This window comes from Plecotus auritus, assembly GCF_963455305.1.
Source record: "Plecotus auritus genome assembly, chromosome: 11".
Lineage (NCBI taxonomy): Eukaryota > Metazoa > Chordata > Mammalia > Chiroptera > Vespertilionidae > Plecotus > Plecotus auritus.
Genome location: NC_137777.1, coordinates 15,744,520 through 15,767,454, shown reverse-complemented (window position 1 = coordinate 15,767,454; position 22,935 = coordinate 15,744,520). Strand labels below are relative to the sequence as shown.

Here is a 22,935-nt window from a genome sequence, read left to right as displayed (position 1 = left end):
GCTTTTTGACACTGTGGACTTATCAAAATATTAGTAAGAAAGGTTATGTTCTGAGGCAATAGACCTAGATCACTTTGTATGAAGTGAAGGAGAAGAAGAAGGAGAAGGAGGAGAAGGAGGAGAAGGAGAAGAAGAAGGGATTAGCCCTGTTGGTATGGCTTAGTTGGTTGGAGTATCACCCTGTACACTAAAAGGTCATGGGTTTGATTCCCGGTCAGGACACATATCCAGGTTATGGGCTTGATCCCTTGGTGGGGGTGCATGCAGGAGGCAGCTGATCAATATTTATCTCTCATATTGAAGTTTCTCTCCCTCTCCAAGACACAAAATGAAAGAGAGAGGGGGAGAGACAGGGAGGGGAGAGGGAGAGGGGGAAGGAGAGGGAGAGGGAAAGGGAAAGGAAGAGGGACAGGGACAGGGACAGGAAGAGAGAAGAGGAGAGGAGAGATCATTCTTAAGATAACTTAAAGGAACGGCATGATAGAAAGAAGGTATTTTTTAAAAGACTTCAACAATAATTTGAGAATAAACAAAATCATTAAAGTAAGAGAGATTAAAATGGAAGAGAAACATGCAAAAATTAATGGAGGGAAATTCCGAGATATTAAGAGAGGTTACAGTCAAAAACTCAAACAGAAAAGTAGCAGTGATGGAAAAGAAAATATTTGTAGATGAAAAGGAGATTGGTCATAATGCAATGAAATAAGGCATAAAGGAGGGTAGTTCATGAAATGTGAGTTACTTGAATCTGATCACATTTATTAAGGGGTCTCAGTAATACTTCCCACAGAGGGCACCTGTAGGAAAACGTCTATATTCCACGCAGGAATCTCATCCTTCCGTGCCTCCACTTGCTTTGTCAGAATCCTTTCTCTAATTAGGGTCTTAGCCATGGTTCCAAATACCTAGAGATAAGACCATTCAGTGCTTCTCTTCAAACTCCATGGCATCCCTCAGCACTACTCTAGGTCTGGGTCAGACCCTTCCCAGAACCTCACTCAGTCCCTGCACCAAACCAATTCCCAGTTTGGCACTAAAACAACTTATAACCTGAGGATATTTGGGGTAAATTACTTTTATTTAAACATCTTATCTCTGTAATTCTTAGTTATCAGGTAACGGGTAAGGACAATTTCTCCCCTGATATCTCCCCTCTAAATTTTCCATCTCATGCACTCTATTCTGTACCATTTTAATGTCCTATAATTCTTTTAACTGTATTTTCAAGAATCCTTATTCATTGTTAACAAAGGTCCTTATATCATCAGCTTTCTGCAGAATGGCTCCTGCATATCCCTACCTTAAATAACATTTAGTTCAAACTTACAACCTATAGACTCTGCTTCCAGTGTAGCTCTTATTGACAAAGCTACTTATTTCCTTCACATTTCATAGTGCATGGATCCAGGAGAGGGTGGCTCCCTAGAGTCTTTCCCACCTTAATTTACATGTCCTTATTTCAATTAAGCATGACACTTAGCTGTAACACTGTAACATCCATTATTAATTCAAGTTGCTAATATCTGTCCACCTTCCAATCACTATCCCTTAGTCATTGATAACTTGGGTAATTGGTTGTCTGCCATCTGCTAGGAGATTTCAACATACATGCAGATAATCCTATATAATAAAAGTCTAATAAGCTAAGTGTCCGACTGTTCGTTTGATGGTTCAACCATCGCTATGACACGCACTGACCACCAAGGGGTAGACGCTCCAACCAGTAGGTTAGCTTGCTGCTGGGGTCTGGCCAATCAGGACTGGGCAAGACAGACCAGGCACGCCCTGGAGCCCTCCCGTGGTCCTTCAGCCTGGCTTGCACCCTCTCACAATCCTGTACCCCTTGGGGGATGTTGGAGAGCTGGTTTCGGCCCGATCCCCACAGGCCAGGCCAAGGGACCCCACCAGTGCATGAATCCATGCAACAGGCCTCTAGTTGTTCAATAATCTTGAACCACAAAATATTCAAACTTCAATGATCATCCTTTTTTCCCTGTATCAACCAACCAACCCTCTCCCCACACACACAAATACTTCTGGGGAAATACTATGGAACTTAGAATCCAATGAAACTATTTGAACTCAGAAATACTAAACTCCAATAACTCAAACTCTGATTACAATAATTAATTCTGTCAGGTGTATCAGAATTTCACTCCCACTTCACTTGATCTTCATTTGATACTGTTCATTCCTTGGTCCACCTATGCTGCCAACATATATTATCCCCTTTGCCTTTTTTTCTTCATTACCCATCCAAGACTCTATGATGATCATCTAAACCGCTTATACCAACATTCAGATTTCCTTCTAACCCAAATCTTCCAAACATTCATCAGAACCTTAAAAATGGTTCAATGCCATGATCTGATTTCTCTACATCAGTTTTTTGTGGCTATTTCCTGTTAGTAGTGAATCTAATTCTAAATTTCTCTATGTAGCCTAAACTTCTTTAAAGCTTTCAAGTTATTTATTTCACTCCCTGCTAGAGGTTTCCCTCAGCCCTCTCAATAATTCCAAAATTGGACAGTCCCTCACCTAAACTGATTCCTCTTCTAACACCTCCAACTCCACCTTTGTTAAGGTAGCACATGCACCCAGTTACCCGAGCTATGAGACTGGGAGTGTTTCTTGATTTTCTGCTCCCCCTCAACATCCAAACCCCTTTATTTACCAGGTGTTATAGATTTTAATTGATTTTATCTCTTGTCTCTCTATATCTCCATCTACTATCTTACCTAGTTCAGGCCCTCAAAAAGTTTCTGTTGTCCTCGACCATGGCAAATATCCCAATACATACTTTTATTTTCCATAACCTTTACTCTCAAATCAACCATCCACAGAGTCTCTAGAGTATTATTCCACAGTGAATATATTATAGGCATCCCCTAATTAAAACTCTTCAAAGTACCCGTATATGTAAGCAAGTAAAGACAGTGGAGACTAACAGGGAAAGCTGAAAGGTCACGAGGGAAGAGTTCCTCTATTAACATAAAAGAACTGACGAGGTAGAAGTAACTCAATGAAAGAACGAAAAAGAACCCTGTGGAATTCTGGTCCAAGAGTGGAGTATTTGAATTAAGATTTCAAAGGCAGAACAATTTGAAATGATCTTAAGACTCAGAGTATGGTCATGGTAGTGACTGACTGAAGCAGAATTGGAGGTAAAGTCCACTCCCTCGTATTTGAAACAGTCAAAGAAGTAAGTCGGTGCTGAATAAATCATTCAGGTGAACTCTAACCTCAAGGTGATGACGAAGACTAAGGCCAGGCACTAAAAAATTCAGTAATTAAAATAGCATAACCAAGAGATCAACAGATGATACTAACATGGAAGGGCAATGGGCGGTTGTGCTAAGCTGCATTACATATAATGGTGCACAAGTTTAAAACAAGAAGCATAGAATGTTATGGTAATATATGTAGGAGAATGGGGAGATGATTAGGTAAGCTTTCATATCTTCAGTAATCCCAGAATCTCAGGGCACTAAAATGGGGTCAGAGGAATTGAGTAACTTGGAAAGTTAGCAGAGTGAAAACAAATGATCCAAGTCCCTTTTTAAAAAAAAGCAAAGTAAGGGGATGTAAAATGAAAATTCAGTATAGCCTTTATTACTTCTGTGGAAGAGGCACACAAACACAACAGGCAAGGAGCCTGCAGAAGATGCAAGGTGTATAAGCATATACTCTGGTTCTCAGTTTGGGTAGTAGATTCGTGGTTGCTCATTTCATTATTAGGTTTTGAAATGTGCACACATTCTTTTCTATGTATCAGACTGATCATGATAAAAGGCAATACTTTAAAAAGCAACGAAAGAACTTCATTCTTACGAAATCTACCCAATTTGTCCATGCACATACTCACGAATTTGAATCATTTAAATGACAGCAAACCTTACAGTAAGCTATTTGAAAACTTGTTTTTCAAGACTGATTTTCCTATCTGTGTTTTACTTTAATGCAAATATTAATATTCTGTTTCCTGACACAAACCAAATCATGGCACACAAAAAACAATTCAGAAATATATCCTTCAAAATAGGCCAGCTAAGTTGAGAATTGTTAAGTATTGTGAAATTAATAACCAACCAAGAGATGATCAAGAACTGATTCTATCCATGCTGATTTACTGAACAAATAAGTAATATGAGGCAGATAATCTATTTATTGATAATTAAAATTAGGAAAATATACAATGTAAAAAATATGGTGCATGGTTTTAACTTACAGTGAAATGAAGATACCAGAGTAAGTGGAATAAGCCTGTAATCAGTAATGTCTCATTCATGTCACCTACCTTAAGAAAGGTCTTGGTTAATTATGAGGACAGTTATGTAACCACATTTCAATATGTTTTTAAGATAAATGTATAATCATTGCAACCAAAAAATAGTCTAAATGTTACATACAGCAATATTAAAAATAAAAGATATAACAACAAAGTAAGAATTATTTAGTATTAAAGCAAAAAAAAGGGACTGAGAAAATGCAAAAGAAAATTAAATATAGTAATAATCACTATAATAAACTGAAAGCCATTCAATTTTAATTACATTTACTGAAAGACATCACAAAACTTGAATTACTAGGACTATATTGTTAATGGTATCTTTTATGTTTCCTTCCACAATTATCTACATCATTTCAATCCTTAGAAATTTACTCATTATTTTTCAGTAATTTTTATTAACTCTTAATTAACTAAATTAATAGGATAAAAGTGGTCACGCATAACTCAAATCACTTTGAAATGATTGAGCACAGCATCTGATTCTTTATCTGCACTAGCGGAACCCACCATATTATCGCTGCCATTCTCTTCTCTGCCTATAGGACCTTAGAATGTTGGCCTTGAACTGGCTCAGATCCCTAAAGCTACATATAGGTCTTCTTTCCCCTCTTTTTCTAGTTAATCCTCCCTTCTGTTAAATGCCATGTAATTGATATTTCCCTCCAATATAAGGGGAATGGTGGTAGATGAGAAATGAACCAAGATTTTCCCACTGACCCAGTATTCTCCATGGATCTAAAATAATCTACAAGACGACCAAGGAGTAGATTACAGCCACCTTTGACAGGGTAGCCATAAGCCAATCAGTTCATCCTCAGACTTCAGGACTGACTCCTCCACTGTTGAGGGAGGGAAGCAGGTTGTTCAGATATGTACAAATCAACCAGATATGTACAAATGAACTCTGTTGAGGAAGGTGGTCAGCCAGATGTAATTAAACTGTATCCGATCCTTCTAGGAAATCAAGAATTACAATTCTTGGAAAACTAAAATTTTAGACTCATCAAAGGTATGATCCTAACTCATTCAAAGGAAGCAGTATTTTTGACATGTTACTACAATCAAGGAGTTTATATTGCTTTATTTTCTATTATTTTATAAGGATAGTGCACCCATATTTCATTATCACCATATGTATATATCAAACAGAAGTAGAAGTGAATTATATCACATTATTAGACAGGCACATGCAATTCTATGAACAGACTCAATTGTAAGAAAAAGTATACCTGCCATCCCTGTGATGACGTTCAATGGTCTGACTGTATCTGGAGCGAGGTAGAGTAAGAAAGTGACTGCAAGCGTGGCAGAAACAAGAACATAAATGAGACTCAGGAAAGAAATGAAAAGGTATCGTTTCATTTAAAAAGTGAGATTAAAAAAAGGTAAGCAGATAGTAAGCAAAGCAAATGAAATTGTTACTGGAAAGCTTGCTCTCTCTACCCAATATCCATATGGTATGTCAGCGATAAAGGTTAAAATATTCTAAATATTCTAAAATAAAACACAACAAAAGATAACAAATTGAGATCTAAATAAATCATATTCCAAAATAAATTCTTGTCAGTTACTACTCAAACATCTTCAGCACAATCTGTAAAATGTTACACAATAATAGATGCTTTCCAATTTTTGAGGAGGAAAGGTGAGAAGAGAAAAATAGTAAAATAACCAGAAAGCTCAGAAGAAAATAATAAAAGAGGCAAATTTTAATACTTGTCATACTCAGGAGATTTTATAAGGCAATTGTTTCTTATTCAAGCATTAATAACTTAAAAGGCTTTCTTTATAAATTTAATTTAGTAAAGAACAGATTCTAATCATTTCTGATTAACTGTATTTATTAAATTTATTGGATATTAGACATTTTCCCATTCATTATTTTTATTATGTTTATTGCATGCTATTGGCTCTGCTGCATTCCATGCCTCATGTCCACCATAGCCATCAAAGCAGCACACTGACTTTAGTCTGTGATTCTCTTCTTTGCATAGCACTAATTGAAAATTTTCCTATTTTCTTAAAACCTTTATTGCTATTTTCTTAAAACACTTAATTTTGGCAGATGATCATTGCCTTTCAGTAAAAAATAGAAAGCAACCTTGAACTCTCTCAACTTCCATTCTTCTACCTCTAAATATAGAGCAAATATATTATTTATATCTTCACTTGTCCTTTTCTTCTTCACCAAAGGAAGAAATTCCTCTACTTGTCATTCCACTTCCCACATGACCTTGCTTCATTCATTATTGTCTACTAGAGCCCCGGTGCACGGGTTCATGCATGGGTGGGGTCCCTCAGCCTGGCTTGCGCTCTCTCTCACAATCCAGGACCCTGAGGGATGTAGCAGTGCCAAAGGGGCAGGTGGATGGGGAGGAGCCCCAGCTGGGGCCGGGTGCAGCTCCACTGCTGCTCATCCTGGCCCTGCTGTGCCTGCCTCAGCCACTGCGCTGCCGTCACCGCCTCTCAGTGGCGCTACCACAGAGGCAGGAGAGGTTCCCGCCACTGCAGCTGTGCTTGCCAGCCATGAGCCCAGCTTCTGGCTGAGCAGGCGCTCCCACTGTGGGAGCACACTGACCACCAGGGGGCAGCTCCTGCATGGAGTGTCTGCCCGCTGGTGGTAAGTGCACACATCATAGCAATGGTTGCTTAGGCTTATATATATATATACTAGAGGCCCAGTGCATAAAATTCATGCATGGGGCGGGGAAGTGTCCCTCAGCCCAGCCTGCACCCTTTCCAATCTGGGACCCCTCGAGGGATGTCTGACTGCCCGTTTAGGCCCGATCCTGGTAGGATGGGGCCTAAACGGGCAGTCGGACATCCCTCTCACAATCCAGGACTGCTGGCTCCCAACTGCTTGCCTGCCTGCCTTCCTGATTGCCCCTAACCACTTCTGCCTGCCAGCCTGATCATTCCCTAACCACTCCTCTGACAGCCTGATTGATGCCTAACTGCTCCCGTGCCAGCCTGTTTGCCCCTAACTGACCTCCCCTGCAGGCCTGGTCACCCCTAACTGCCCTCCCCTGCAGGTCTGATCACCCCTAACTGCCCTCCCCTGCAGGCCTGGTCCCCCCCAACTGCTCTCCCCTGCAGGCCTGGGTCCCCCCAAACTGCCCTTCCCTGCAGGCCCAGTTGCCCCCAACTTCCCTCCTCTGCCAGCCTGGTCACCCCTAACTGCCCTCCCCTGCAGGCTTGATCGCCCCCAACTGACCTCCCTTGCAGGCCTGGTCCCTCCCAATTGCCCTACACTGCTGGCCATCTTGTGACGGCCATCTTGTTTCCACATGGGGGCAGCCATCTTGTGTGTTGGAGTGATGGTCAATTTGCATATTACTCTTTTATTAGATAGGATATATACTAGTAGCCCTGCACATGAATCCGTGCACCAATAGCTCTCTGCCACCCTCCTGTAGCTCTCCACCCGCTGCCCTGCCCTCCTGTCGCTCTCCCCACCCCCTCCACCTTCCACCCCCTCAGTCATAGCTTGCTGCCCTGCCCCCTCCTGTAGCTTTTCGCTGCCCGCTTGCAGGCTTGTAGTTCGCTGCCCCACCCTCCTGCAGATCCGTGATCTGGTCATTTTGCGGTTGGTCATTACACATCAAGGCGTAATGGATAATTAGCATATTTCTCTCTTGTTATATAGGATAGATTACCTACCATTCCTCAAGTGCACTTAATCCTAAAAATAAAAGCTTACCTGAACTTGCCTTCCTCACAAGCCACTGCATCTCTGTGACTTTCCTTGACTTTTGCCTCTACAATTCTCTTTAAGTTATCCTGTGAATGTTATCTGTGAAATTCTAGAAAAATCCCTTAATCTTTTCTTAATCTTCATCATACTACACTTATCTGTGGTATTAGATAGACATTGATTTTCAACTTCTTTTTCTTGACACTCTTGCTTTCTCAACACTATTTTTCTGGCTATAAAAATCATATCTATTTAACACTTAACTATGTGCCAAGTACTCCGTTAAACTTTGTCTACTTTATCCCATTTACCTCACATAAAAACTCTTTGAGGTGGGTGCTAGTATTCCCACTGACAGAGACACTGAGCTATGAGTGCGTGCCCATAGCCATACAGTAAGTAGCAGAACTGGGTTTCAAGCTCAGGGCTTCCTTAATTTAAAATTCAGTGTCTTAACATTTGTACATATGGCTTTGTCTCTTGCTTCTTAATTCATTTCATCTACTAGATTCCCTTTTTCTGTATTCTTAGGTGTAGTGGTTTTCCAAGATTTAAACCTTGACCTTCCATATATTCCAACACATTCTCCAGATAACATTACTTGTTCTTATGGTGCAAACTCTAGCTTTAGCCTTAATTTTTCTTTGGGTTTCACAACACATTTCCAGTGGCCTTCTCAGCTCTTCACACAGCTGCGTGAATGTCCTGCAGACTCTTCAGAAAAACACATGCTAATTGTGAGGCTTGACCAAGTCATTTGCCTATTCGGACATCTGGTGCTACATTTGTGAAATGAGAGGGCTAGGGCAGTAGTTTTCAAATTTTCTTTTAATTTTCAAACAAAATGTTAAGTTAAACCAATAGATATATATAAATGCAGTAAAATCAGAATGACTCTGGGGCTAGAGAAAATGAGAGACCTAGACCCTTTCCATTCCACTTCATCCTTGCCTACAACAGGCAACCTTCAGGTGCCTCTTCAGAAGCTGGGACTCTAAGATCTCTAAAGGCCCTTCTACTTTCATTAAAATTCTTTAATTCCCCCTTTGGAGCTTAATATAATATGTCAGCTATTCCTCATCTTGTAATCCCAGTTTCAACTAAGAATTTAAATATTTATTTAATAAACCAAGTTTTAAAATCTCAGAATTTAACTCCTCCACCTTTCTTATTGTCCACATTCAACTGATTTATAAACCTTGCTGGTTTAACTCAGATTTATCCCCCATTTTCCTTTTTTTCTGCCACTACTCTAAATCAGGGTTACTCTGTCTATTAAAATAACCTTCTGGTAGGTCTCCCTTCCTTCAGAGCCCAACCCTCTCCTGATCCAATCCATTCTCTACCCTGTCTAGAGAAGTATTGTTTGCAAATTATGCTTCTGATCATGTAGGTACCTTACTCAAAATCTTTCATTGGCTTCCCACATCATAAAACAAGTACATATTCCTTAAAATGGCATGCAAATTGAGTTCTAAACAACTCTGAATCTTCATCTCCTATTACTTCCCACCTATTACCTCCCATATCACAACTTTTTGTTGAGGTACACGCGACTACCTGAAATTCTCTAAGTACAAGCCATGCTTTCCTGATGGCAAAATTTTGTTCATGCTCACGTCACTCTGCCAAGAATGCCCATTGTGCCCTCTGTCTCCTCTTCATTAAATTTCAAAATTCTAATCAATCATTAAAGTCCAACTTCTTTTTAAAACTTTTCCAATAGACACAAGCAAGTAATTTTCTTTCCAATCTGTTGCAATATTATGATTCTGCCTCACAGTCATCTATTTTTTTATAATTAGTTGGCATACTGTATATTGTATATGCCAACTAGTTGCTGGTACACATTAGATGTTATAATTAATTGGATCATCTGTTTATCTAGACCAGGATAATGTCTATTTTAAATCTTTGTACACAGTGGTTGACCCACTCAATACATTCATTTTGGCTTGAATTGAAGTAAAAACAGAATTACACCATTTTTATGGTAAACCTACACTCCAAAGACAGCAGTGGTTCACACAATCATGGGAACATTCTAGAAATGTCAACAGAAGACTATAAACCTATGTAGTATAAGAAAACAGGAAAAACATGAAAAAATGGCATTCCTGATTTATAAAGTAGAAAAAACATTTCACAATTTTGGTGTTCACATTTATTGCATTAAAAAGGAATACATTTTTTTTCTGAACATTACTTATGAGTAATGCAAATGTGTGAACTTCAAAGCTTATTAAAATTTCAAATTCATAGAATATATATATCATCCTCTAATTTCTAATAGATTCCTTAAAGAGCCTTATGATTAATTTTGACTCTATGTCAAAGGAAACATTAAGCAAGAACCACCTTCATCAAGCATCAGTTACTTTATTTTTCCTTTAGTGTTGGTTAATTTTAATGCATCAACTTAACTATCCAAGAGGTGCCAATAATGAAACATTATTCCTGGGTGTGTCCGTAAGGGCGCTTGCAGATGAGATTAGCATTTGAATTAATGGACCCAGTAGACTGCCCTCAATGTGGGTGGGCATCATGCAATCTGGTGAGGGTCTGAATAGAATAAAGGGAGGAAGAAAGAGGAATTCCTCCCTTTTTTCCTGCTTCACTTTTGAATTGGACATCTCCTATCTCTCTGGCCCCCAGCAAGAGGAGTTTACACCATCACCTCCCCTGGTTACCAGACCTCAGACTTGGACTCAATTACACCACAATTTCATGTGTCTCCGCTTTCAGAGAGCAGATAGTGCAACATTTCAGCCTCCATAATCACATGAGCCAATACCTTACTATCTGTCTGTCTTTCTATTTATCTAGCCTACTGGTTCTGTTTTTCTAGAAAACGCTTACTATATGCTTTTCTGTACCTCTTAACCTAATGTTATACCTCTTAACCTAATGTTGTCATAAGATCCCCTTGAGATTCTGCTGAAAATTATAAAATGCTCCTATAAATATTATACTAAACTAGAGGCCCGGTGCATGAAATTCGTGCATGTGGGGTGTGTCTCTCAGCCCAGCCTGCACTCTCTCCAATCTGGGACCCTTCGAGGGATGTCCGGTAGGATCGGGCCTAAATGGGCAGTTGGACATCCCTGTCATAATCCAGGACTGCTGGCTCCCAACTGCTCGCCTGCCTGCCTTCCTGATAGCCCCTAACCGCTTCTGCCTGCCAGCCTGACCACCCCCTAACCACTCCCCTGCCAGCCTGATTGATGCCTAACTGCTCCCCTGCCAGCCTGTTTGCCCCCAATTTCCCTCCTCTGCTAGCCTGGTCACCCCTAACTGCCCTCCCCTGTAGGCCTGGTTACCCCTAACTGCCCTCCCCTGCATGCCTGGTCACCCCTAACTGCTCTTCCCTGCAGGCCTGGTCCCCCACAACTGCTCTCCCCTACAGGTCTGGGTCCCCCCCAACTGCCCGCCCCTGCAGGCCCGGTCGCCCCCAACTTCCCTCCTCTGTTCACCCCTAACTGCCCTCCCCTGTAGGCCTGGTCACCCCCAACTGCCCTCCCTTGCAGGCCTGGTCCCTCCCAACTGCCCTCCCCTGCTGGCCATCTTGTGTCCACATGGGGGCAGCCATCTTTGACCACATGGGGGCAGCCAAATTGTGTTTTGGAGTGATGGTCAATTTGCATATTACTCTTTTATTAGATAGGATTAACCATACTGTTTCAATAAGTGCCCCAATAATCCACCAAGATCCTGAGATGCATCCAAGGTCTTTTGCTGCATCCACTTGGTACAAATAAAAAACATTTTATTCCCACTACTCTATTAAGCCATGCTTATTTTTCTTCCAAAATGAATAGATATTGTAAAATCTAAGCAATAAATACTGTCTTGAATATATACATGAGCTAAACAAAGTAAGTTACATTAAAAATGGCATTTAATCCCATCTGTTCCAAATTTCCAAAAAAAATTGAGCAGGAAAGTAATTTATTGTGAAAGAAATAAACAAAAATCTAAAAATTTACCTAATTTTTAAAAAGCAAAAAATAAAATTACACATTCTAAAATTATGATAAAAATATCACTATTCAAATAGTGAACTGAACTAGATCACTGGTTCAATATCTAGACACTCTTTGATTCTTATTAAGTAATATAATCTTTAAAGACAGAACAAAGTCATATATATAATAAATTACCCTTCCAATATATTAAATTAGCCCAATTATACCCTTTTAGAAACCACCAGACACACAAAAAGGATTGCAAAATGAGAATATAAGTTATAATACCCTTAAGTAACCAGTAGCCTTGGTTTTTTTAAAGCTAAGTTTCCAACAATCTCAATTTAATACAAAACTCTCTGCTTATCTATAATATTGTTAATGTTTTGCTACTCCATAGTTCCTAAAATATACTCAGTATGATTTAACTATGTTAAAATATGTTCCTTAAATGTAATAAATTGTTTTTGTAAAATGAATTCTCTTTTCATTTACTTTCTCTATGTTATCAAACTTTCAGAGATGTGTTTCACCTCATAGTTGATAATTAAAAGGGTCCAAACGGCTCTAAGTAGGTATGGGTTTGACAATTTCTGCCAGCTCGTTACCTAATAAAAAACAGAAGTGGCTCAAGTGTGTCAGGAATCTCAGAGACCCATATAGTAGGATATTTTTCTTCTTAAAAATATTAATGTATTAATTGAATTAATTGAAGTTTATGAATTAACATATCTGTTAATTATAATTTCTTTCTTATAATGCTAAAAGTATTGACAAATTCTGAGAGGTCCCACATTAAATTACAGTGGTTGGGAGTAAGAGAAAGAGAGGAATATTTAGCCCATTAACAGCTGTGGACCTACTAAGAGACTGCTTACATTCCTGACTGTATGCTGGAGCTTTGAATCAAGGTCTGTGGTCACCACCAGATGTCACAGCATCCTGCTTATGCATGAACTTTCAGGACTGTTTCCCACAACCAATCAAAAGTAGTAAATATCACTTCCTTACTGACTGTGCGCCTATCCTAGAACTGCCCCACTTCACTTCCTCCCACCCCTTTATCTGTAGTTCTTTCAAAATAACTTTCATCCTTCTTCTTCAACACATAAAACCAGCTGTTAATTCCGGGACAGCGAATGTGTTTGCTTTTTCTACCCAGACGTGCTGCTGCTAGCTTCACACTGCAGGACCTAGTCCGTTTCTGGATAGCATTTGGCTCGGTAAACCTTTTCTTCCAGAGATTTTGGCCATCCAAGTTTTTTGTTTGTTTGTTAACTCCATGTACCCAAAATATTCTGGCATCTAGGATAAATAAAATTCTTACTGCAGGATATCACTAACGTGTTACAGCAATAATATCTAGTACTCCATACTTATTCTAATAGTAAATTAAGTCACGTAAACACATAAGCTCTTAAAATAATTTCTAACACTAAAGCTACATAGTTTTTCCCAGGAAAATTATGTTCCTAGTTGTAGCAGTTAACACAATTTACCATAGAAACAATGATACAAAAAGTAAGAGGGGAGAGAGAAGCGGATGAAAGATGCCCTTTGCAATTCATCATTTCAGCTAATACCCCTGCACTCAAGTCTCTAAATTATTTATAAAGAACTTATTTTCTTTTCAACAAAATAGGATTTTGACCAAGACCAAAAGAGTAAGAGGCACAGAGCACTAAAGATCAAATCAAATTTTGATATATGATTTTTTGTTACCTATAAGAATATGAATATTATATCTCCTTCTTATACCACTTAAGTTTAACCAGATGCTATAAATGAATGTCAAATAGCATCATTTCTCCCCCAATGTACTGATGTAAAAGCCATTATCTTCCTGCATAACTTTCCAACACGCCCTCAAGTCCTTCATCCTTCGTACTGGCTCTTTCAGACACACATGTGTGTTCTGCCCCTGTATCTCTGTTCTTGTTCTCACCTGGATAAACATGCTCATTTTCCACGGTCCAACTCATGTCCTACATTCTCTACATAGCTTTTCAAAAACATACGAATTGACTGATTTCCCTTTTTTTCTGCTTAATTGATAAGCACATAAAATGTAAATTGTTGGAAAGACAAAAGATCCTTCGAACATGCTAGGGGTAAGGCACGTTTTCCGAGTATATACTGTGCAACTGGAGGCACTGTGCCATTCAGTGGGCACAACAACCGTGAAAATTGGTACTACTATTGTAATTATGTAAATGAGGAACTCAAGTTCCAAAGAGGTTAATTCCCCGAAGATACATGGTTAGCAAGTGTAAAAGCCTAAATTCAAACCCAATGCCTTTTGGTTTCAAATACCATGACAAAGTATTCAATAAAACACTGTCCTAGTCCAATGCATCAACTCTTACTGACAAGAAAGGTTAACACACCATGCAAAATACCTAAATTTACTTACTATTTCAAAGGAAATTTTCTTTTAGACTTTTTAATCAACTATGTGATTGCCCCGATAAAATGCTGTTGATGAATATTCACTGTAAGAGTTCTAGAGTACCCTTACCAATTAAATAATACATAAAAATTACAATGTTTTTACGTTCTTTCTGTTATTGAAAATATTTTAGAACAGTAGGATAAACAGAAATGAAGAACCCATTATTTAATATTATGATAGAATACATGGATAATACTGTAGTTTTGATTCCTTGTGTTAAGAAATAATGGTTGCACAGATAACTCAAAAATAATATATTACAAATGGTTTTATAGTCCTATTTAAATGACATTCTATTTTACTTATTTCAAAATGGATTTAAAACAGCTCATAATTAACAGTAATTATGATCTAGTAATAATATATGGCACTCTAAGAGAGTAATAAAACCACATAGATCAATTTCTCCAAACCTTTGAATTACTGGAAAATTTTTGGTAAACTAGAAGACTCTTAAAGTTATAAAGTGAACACGAAAAATAATATTTCAATTATGACTATATCAGGTAATAACCAAGGCTAAGTCAAATTTTTTGTCATTAACACTAGGGCCATTTGCCTTAAAATATTACTAAAATATTATATGTTTGCATGATAGTGACACCTTTTGTGTGTGAGTATAATTCTAGAGGCTAATTTTATTCCATCCTTCTTTGCAAGATTTAGATCATATTATCTTTAGAGAAAATATCGAGTCCATTTTTAATTATAAGAAAAACTTAACATAAACTTGAAGGATTTCAAGTCATTTCAGACTTTTCTGTCCCTTCATTTCCTTACACTTTCAATAAACAATGAGTTTGTGAATCACTATACAGATAGTTTCCAGAAATAACCAAACACATTAAAATTTTATTATGTGACAAAAGAAATAATTCACACACCCTCACAGGACTCTTCCAACTCCTAATCATGATAGTTTATCTTTCATTCATTCTTATTGCACTTATAAGTATAAATTTTTATAGGTAGCATACCTATAGTTACACCTAAGGACCTTAAAAACTAAAAAAAAGTCAAACAAATGAAAATAATATACTATGCTAACTTTCACTCAACACTGATAAAGACATTAATTTAATAACTTCCTAATTTCTTCTTAGGTCTCAGACTCAAAAGCCAATACTTGCTTTACTCTATTAAAAAAAATGTGCTAAAAAAAATGAAATTACAAGCATGAATTGAATATATAACCCTGTATGTAGACATAACAAATTTATGGATATTGGCAGATACAGCTCATATTAGTTGATTTAAATCCCCCAAGTATTTCTACTAAAATTAGTTTAGAATGCATACAAAAGGACTTCTGAGTTCCCTTGTTATTTTATCACAACATTCTTTGAATGGTAAATTATGTTTTCTTTTCTTATTTCAAACCCATTTTATAGTTTGGGGAAAATATCATAGCATTTTTTATTTTATAAACAACAAACCATGAATTAGAATTAATCCATTTGCGTAATTAAAAAATTAGTAGTAATTAATGTGTGTATTAATTAATTCCAAGTATGTCACATTTAATAAAGCAAATTCAGAGAATTCTTCCAAATACAGCAATCAACAGCATGATTCTTTACGATGCTTAAAAAGTTTACTAAAGCCATGAGGAAGAAACTCTTCATGAATCAGATTTTGTGTTTCCTAAACAAACCAGACTTCTCTCAATACTTTTATATATAGAAGTCACATTGATTTCCCTATGAATGTAACAGACTAAAATCTATTGCCTCGTGGAAGTATTTTTATAGATAATAATTATAAGGCAAAAATAATAAAACACCTCATTTTCATTATGACTATCATTATAATCTCATGTGCAAATTTGCTAACTTACTAATTTGACTTAACAAAGGCCCGGAATTGCAAGAGCAAGATGATTCTATTTTTTTTCTTACCAAAGAAACTATTGTGTGTGTGTGTTTTTTTAATAATGTGGGGCTCATAAGAATGAATGTAGGCATTGTGAAGAAAACAAAGGGTTTAAGAAATTTCAGAATGAAAACATTTAATAGTAACACCTCTTTCCTGAAGGCAGCGATTATAATAAGATAGAAGAGTATTTAATCATATTCACCTGTCTCTGTCTGGAGAATAATGGTCATCCATGACACGATGTCTATCCATTCGGCTAATTGTGTTATAATGGCCAGTAGTAGAGCGTGTCCCTCGAAGTCCCTGTTCCACATTCCGACTGAAATAGCAAGACCCATTAAATATATTAAAATCATAATCGTCTACTATACTAACAAACAAGGTTTATTAATAAATACAGTAGAAAAAGACAAAAATTACTATCATTGTCAAGTCCAAGTTTTTTGTTTTAACTAAGTAGTTGTCACTCTGGCTAACGGCATAAACGCCCACTGGAGGTTGACAGTGAAGTTAGGAGATTAGTTCTAGAACAGAGATATGACATAAAATTAAGATACTATTGATAAGGATAGCAATAGGATTATCAAAGCTATTAATATATGACTCTGAGATCTCTAGTAGTGATATTCAATGATACAAAAATACCATCAGAAAAATTGATTAGTGTGGAGAAAACGAGTTCAGCATGTTGCTTACAGATAATATATTGCCAGATCATATTTTAGAGATAATGATTGTTTTAAAAAATCTAAACTGAAGTATTTCTAATTGATCATGATGATTTTTTAAGCTACTATTCTTGGTCTGGATCATCTATGTCCTTTTCATGATAGAATAAGCCTTTTATATAAGCTCCTAATCGTATCACTCTATTGAGAAGTCTACCACATTTAAGAAATTACTTTCCAGAAAACTCAATAATTTTAGTTTCACTGCCAAACTTAGTTAACTCAACATCTTCAAACATTTTAAAGTATGTTTATGAAGTTAATATATTACATTTCCTTTTTAATTTCTTCAGTGTCTAAACTTAAGTAAATATTTTAAGTACTTAATATCCTTATAAATTAAATAAGTTAAATTTATAAATACAAACCTCAATTCTCTTAGATGGTTCATACCATGCATCAAATTAAGATTATGATTAAAAATTCCAAGTCTAAAGTTAATTATTCATTTATAATAGGAGTTATAATGTTCAAATGTCAAAAGATTTCAAATTTTTAAATATTCAAGTATACAAATTGTGAATTATGCACATATTTATTAATCGCAAGCATATTATTTCCATGACTCCAATTCTATTAAGCCTTTCAGTACTTACCTGGATTGATCAGAGTTTTCCATGAGGCATAAGACCTGGAGCTACAGATTTACTAAGCCATCCTTCCAAGCTTTAACTCTTCGCATGATGGTTCTTAATTTTAAAGCACCATCATATGTTTATTTTTTTCTTGTTTCTTAAGTTATCAATATCTCTACCATTTATGAGTATAATAAGTTGGTCATAACTAGATCTGCTCAATACTGGTAAGTGATTTCAAGCTGGATCCTGTTTATAATTTTGAACTCTTCCAATAAAATAATACATGGGTCTTCCAAAGTCATAAAGAAGACTATCTTTTATTTTACTCTCATTATGTAGGTTATCCAATAGCATCTTTGTTTCTCCTGAAGACACTTTTTCCACAAGGATTTATTATCTTTAGAGGTTATTCATGGTATTTTACCATAAGTAGTCTTGTAACACCATCCTACGAATAAAATGTGTATGCTATCTTACCTTTGTGGAGGAGGGACACTGGGTGACCATGATCTAGTCCTTCCTATAACATCTACTCGGTGAGGAGACCCTGATGGTGAACAATGGTTGGATGACATTACTTGTTCTGGCACTGATAATGTTGAGCTTTGAAGATCTCGGCCATTGTGTCGATAATCTAAGGTGGAAAGATTAAGATGACAGTTACCTACACACTAAGTCCTTTTGTATTTCCTACTTTACTGAAAAAACGTAAAACGTTGGTGAAGCTGAAGCCTTTGAATATGGTAAAGGTACAGTATAATACTAAGACATAATAATGCTTTATAAACACTTAAAAAAGGATGACAAATATTCAAATACATTCCTCAACGGATTATTAAATGATTCACTATTTACTCTCTACATAGGCAGAAAGAAAAATGTAGAAACAAGGATGATTTTTTCTGATGTTGAAAAATAATGAACCCAGGGTAAATACTTTGAATTATTCAGGTTTTCTAAACACTAATCAGTAATAGAAAAGGAGAAAAAATATAGACAGTGTTAACCCAAATAATGAAAGATTCCTATAAAGTTCTTTTTAAAAAATACACTTCCTTTAACAGAATGGAAAAATAATAAAATGATCATATTTTTGCCATTCTGAAAATAGAAGATGAAAGAATTGAGATGTGCCAAAAATGGCATCAAGATGAAGAAGTTCAAAACCAGAAGGAAATTTTTTAGGATTAAAAACACTGGAAAAATCAATTATTAAAGGAACAGAATACCTTTTGGGAGAAAATTGTTATGATTCCCAAGCAAGAGACTATGGGAAATATTTTTCAAAACCATTTTATTGAGGTTTAATTCACAAACTATAAAACATGTAAATTATCTTTTGCAATTTTAGTAAATTAATACATTGTTCACCCTTAGTGCAAAAATAAAAACTAAAAGATAGCCATGGAATTTTTAAAAAGTAATAGGTACCTTGATAGCATGTTAACTGATGCGACTCTAACAAAAATTGCCAAACAAAAATTCTTGTCAATAATTGATGCAACTGTAGCATGTTTTACATGCAATAGAACTTATTTTGTTCAAGGTAAAATTAGTCATACCCTTGAAATTTGTTAGGTTAATTTACCTTGAAGAAGAAGAGAAACATTTTTATAATATTAAAGAGTAAAGTGTGATATATTTTTTCCCAGAATTTATTATTTTTAAAAAAAGGCTAGTTACCTAAATTTTAAATCATCAGATAATTTATAATAATACATTAGCAAATATTTTAAACTATAATGCCATAATTTCAAAAGTAGCTGCATCTGATACTTAACCAATACAACAACAATGAAAAAAAAAATTCAAAATACTTATTCAAGTATTTGACATTTGGGTATGTTGGTGATCTCAAAAAGATTTTCTTTTCTTTAACAGTGTTAGCACAGTATGTAAAGAAGTTTTAATTATATAATAATTCCTCAAAATTACAGAGGAATCCTTATTATTTAGTAGTTTAAAACAGGAAATTAAAAAGAATTCACTTATCTAAAATATTTCCATATGAATATTCAATCTAATAATTGGTGCAGGTGTTCCAGCAATAAGAACTAATCAGGAGTTTAAATTACCATAAGGTTCTTTTTGGTGAGATGAGGAGGCAAGTTATTTCTTTCTCATTTTATCAGTCTATCTATCTATCTATTGGTAAATAATGATGAATTTACTCTTCCTTCTTATTATAAAACATTTATGAAATTCTTACCTGACACCACACCAATTCCATCATCACAGTCATAGTCAGAGATTTCACTGTCACTTATTCTCTTTGATCCTATAGAGCAAACAACAATAATTAAAATTAGTGATTACTAAGGAAAAAATAATAATCTCTCACCAACCTGAAAAATTAATGGAAGGATTTTGAATGGAACTTGAGAATAAGAAATAGAGAGAAAGGGAAGTCACATGAATTCACAAACATATCTTTACACGTATTTCATGATGTAGGTATGTTATTCTTGAAATGTGTAAGATAAAGCTCTTAAACAGTTTAAAGCTTAAACTAATATTAAATATCAAATGATATAAGTAAGTGATGTGATATTGATTGATAAAATGTACTGGAGAAAAAGCTAAGTCGAAATAGCTAAGTTAAGTCTGTTTTAGATGCTTTTAGACAAAGGCACTTGAATTTCTTCCAAAATCATTCATGTGTCTTTTTCTAATAGGACTGTCTAATAAATTAAGTATACCCAATTATTTATTTTCCACACTCATGGAGAGAAAACATAATTTAAGACATCTTAAACATCCCTTTGTAACTATTAGTTTAGCTGTTTCTCTATTGCTTTGAGAAGAAAATTTGAAATAAATCATCCACAAACTGACAAATACATCTAAATTTTGAATTGTGTTATGTTTTCTAAGAAATAGGCTAAGACAGAACAGTAAAAATTATTATAAATCAGGAGCTCCATGTATATGTTTTATTGCAAAACAAACCCCTGACAAAATTTTAAAATGTTTATCATGCTTGGCAAAAATTGCAGTGATCTGAACTAAGCAGAACTTTGATGGCTAAAGCAGATTATCTTCATGTGAATTAGGAAATATATCACATATATAAACATGTTATATTTTGTTTTTTAATATATATATTCTCTACATGAGTCTCAGCAATAGGCACACCTGACACGATAGAATCCTTTATTAAAACATTTAATAAAAGGAGAAAACATATAATCTATATGTACATATAAATAAAATAGAGAAATATGCTAATTAACCAGGACGCTGTAACTGGTCAACCGGACAGAAGGAGGTTGCACACGCAGTGTCGGGGGCAGGGCATCAGGGGCCTCTGCGTGCCTGCGCTGGGGGAGGGCCTGGTCAGCAGCTGCCAAGGCTGCTTCAAGGGCCAGAGAGGGAGGCAGGGCTGGACCCGCAGCGGCTGTGGCTGCTGCAAGGCCCAGGGAGCCAGGCAGAGCCAGACCAGTGACTCCAGGGTGGGCGGCGCAGCCGAACCCATCCGTCCAGCCGCACAGCTTGACAGCAGGCAGCAGGGCCTGTTGGGCCGTAGCCGCGGCGACCCGGGAGCAGGCAAACGCAGCCCTCGGGCAGCACCCAGCAGGGCCTGCTTGCCATTGCCACGGTGTGGAACAGGCAGGCCCCTACAGAGAGCAGGGAACCACGGGGAGCAGGTCTAAGCCGTCAGCAGGACATCCCCTGAGGGCTCCCGAATTGGAGAGGGTGCAGGTCAGGTTGAGGGAACTGCCCCCATGCACGAATTTCGTGCACAGGGCCTCTAGTGATAAATAAAAACAGTGTTGCTATTTCAAAAAAATGACTTGTTTGGTCTACTTACATTTTGTTATTCATTAAATAGACTAAACTCACTTAACAGAAAATAAATGCGTTCCTATAGGTTATAAAGCATTGAGATCTCACATTGTCTAAGATGTCTAAAATAGCAATATTTGAACATTCTAGGAATGCCCTCCAATATTAGAAATACCCTACAAACTTTTTTTCTTGTTTTGCTTGTTTTAATCCCTGCCCTCTTAGGACAGGAAGTCTTTGTTGCCAGGAACTGCATTCTTAGCTCCAATTGACATGCAAACTAGAATCATCTGATGACATCAAACAGACTGGGCATATAATGGTTTATACAATTAGGACATACATTCTAAACAGACTCAGAAGAGAGGAGGGATAACATAGATGAAGTTATTGAGAGATTTAAGGAGAACAGTGCAATGATGATTACTTTAATATGCCAGGTACACTACAGAGCATAAAGATTACATGCTTCTAGTACTGGTCAAGAATCAGATCTGCCCCTGATATAAGATAATCATGACACCAGTAAAAAATATCTAGAGGTCTGTATGTGTATATGTAATTGCCATCCAAGAGAAAAGAAATTCAATTGGGTAGAGAATTAAAAGAAATATTGGCCCCAAATCCACCAAATAGCTGAAATCCTGAAAAACTTAATTATGAAATCATGTCTCTTTTATCTTACACCTAGCAACAGCAGCATTTTGGTTTTGTCTCAGTAATTTGTTTCCATTCACTCTTCTTTGAAGACTTGTGGTCATGGGCTGAATGAAAGTATAATAGATATGATGTTTTCTATTTTAAAAAGTGAAAGGGTGATAATATTACATTTTACTAAGTAAAGAATTATTTGAGAATTTTAAGAGATGAATCTAGTTGATATGAGACAAAAAATGAAGTATCAAATTAAAGAAATCACTAACTGAACTTTTATAGTTCAAATGTTATAAAAATAGTTAATATCAAATAATAAATTTATAAATGATTTCTGTCATTTTAAGAAGGAAGATTTTTACCTTAACATGCTACACAACTTTAACTGAAAACAATAAGGAATATAAAAAAATAAAGACTTAAACATCCAAATACACTTTTTAAACTAATGTTTCAGGAAAGTAATGAATAACATTACTCATCAATGAATCAAAAATAACTGTTTCATTTGGAGTCAGACTATACATACTATGCATAGGTATAACCTCATTTTAGTGTAGCAAACAATTAAAAGCTTCAATAACAGCTAAGAAAACACTGAGATACCTGCTAATACCCATAAATATATCTTCAAATTCCATGTCATATATATCATTCAAGATAATTCAGTAAAGATATGATAAATTTTACTGAAAACTTACTTTGCAACCTCCGTGTTGGGCTCTCTCCATGGAGCTGTCTTCGTGGCATGTAGGGAGAAGGATGGGGAAGTGGGAAGGAAGAGACATCATGGGTCTGAAGTTTGTACCAATGTGGCTCATCATCTAATAATGCTGTTTCTAATTCAATTAAAATCTACAAAGCCAAGAGACAAAAAACTGTTATATACCAATAATACAGAAATTCTCTTAA

The 22,935-nt window shown here is 36.3% G+C and overlaps 1 protein-coding gene across 37 annotated transcripts in view; it reads right to left on the bottom strand.

The window, feature by feature from the left end:
• Nucleotides 1-22,935, bottom strand: part of RIMS2 (regulating synaptic membrane exocytosis 2) — a 366,091-nt gene that overhangs the window by 159,902 nt on the left and 183,254 nt on the right. For 20 of the 37 annotated variants that reach the window (XM_080646601.1, XM_080646604.1, XM_080646605.1 and 17 more), the window contains 4 exons: nucleotides 22,725-22,878; nucleotides 19,793-19,861; nucleotides 18,061-18,217; nucleotides 16,480-16,596 (listed from right to left, as the gene is read on the bottom strand). In XM_080646601.1, coding sequence (XP_080502727.1) covers nucleotides 16,480-16,596; nucleotides 18,061-18,217; nucleotides 19,793-19,861; nucleotides 22,725-22,878 — 497 coding nt within the window. Of the gene's footprint in view, nucleotides 1-5,520; nucleotides 5,587-16,479; nucleotides 16,597-18,060; nucleotides 18,218-19,792; nucleotides 19,862-22,724; nucleotides 22,879-22,935 lie in introns of all 37 variants that reach the window. The other 17 variants (XM_080646603.1, XM_080646624.1, XM_080646595.1 and 14 more) reach the window with 1 other exon arrangement.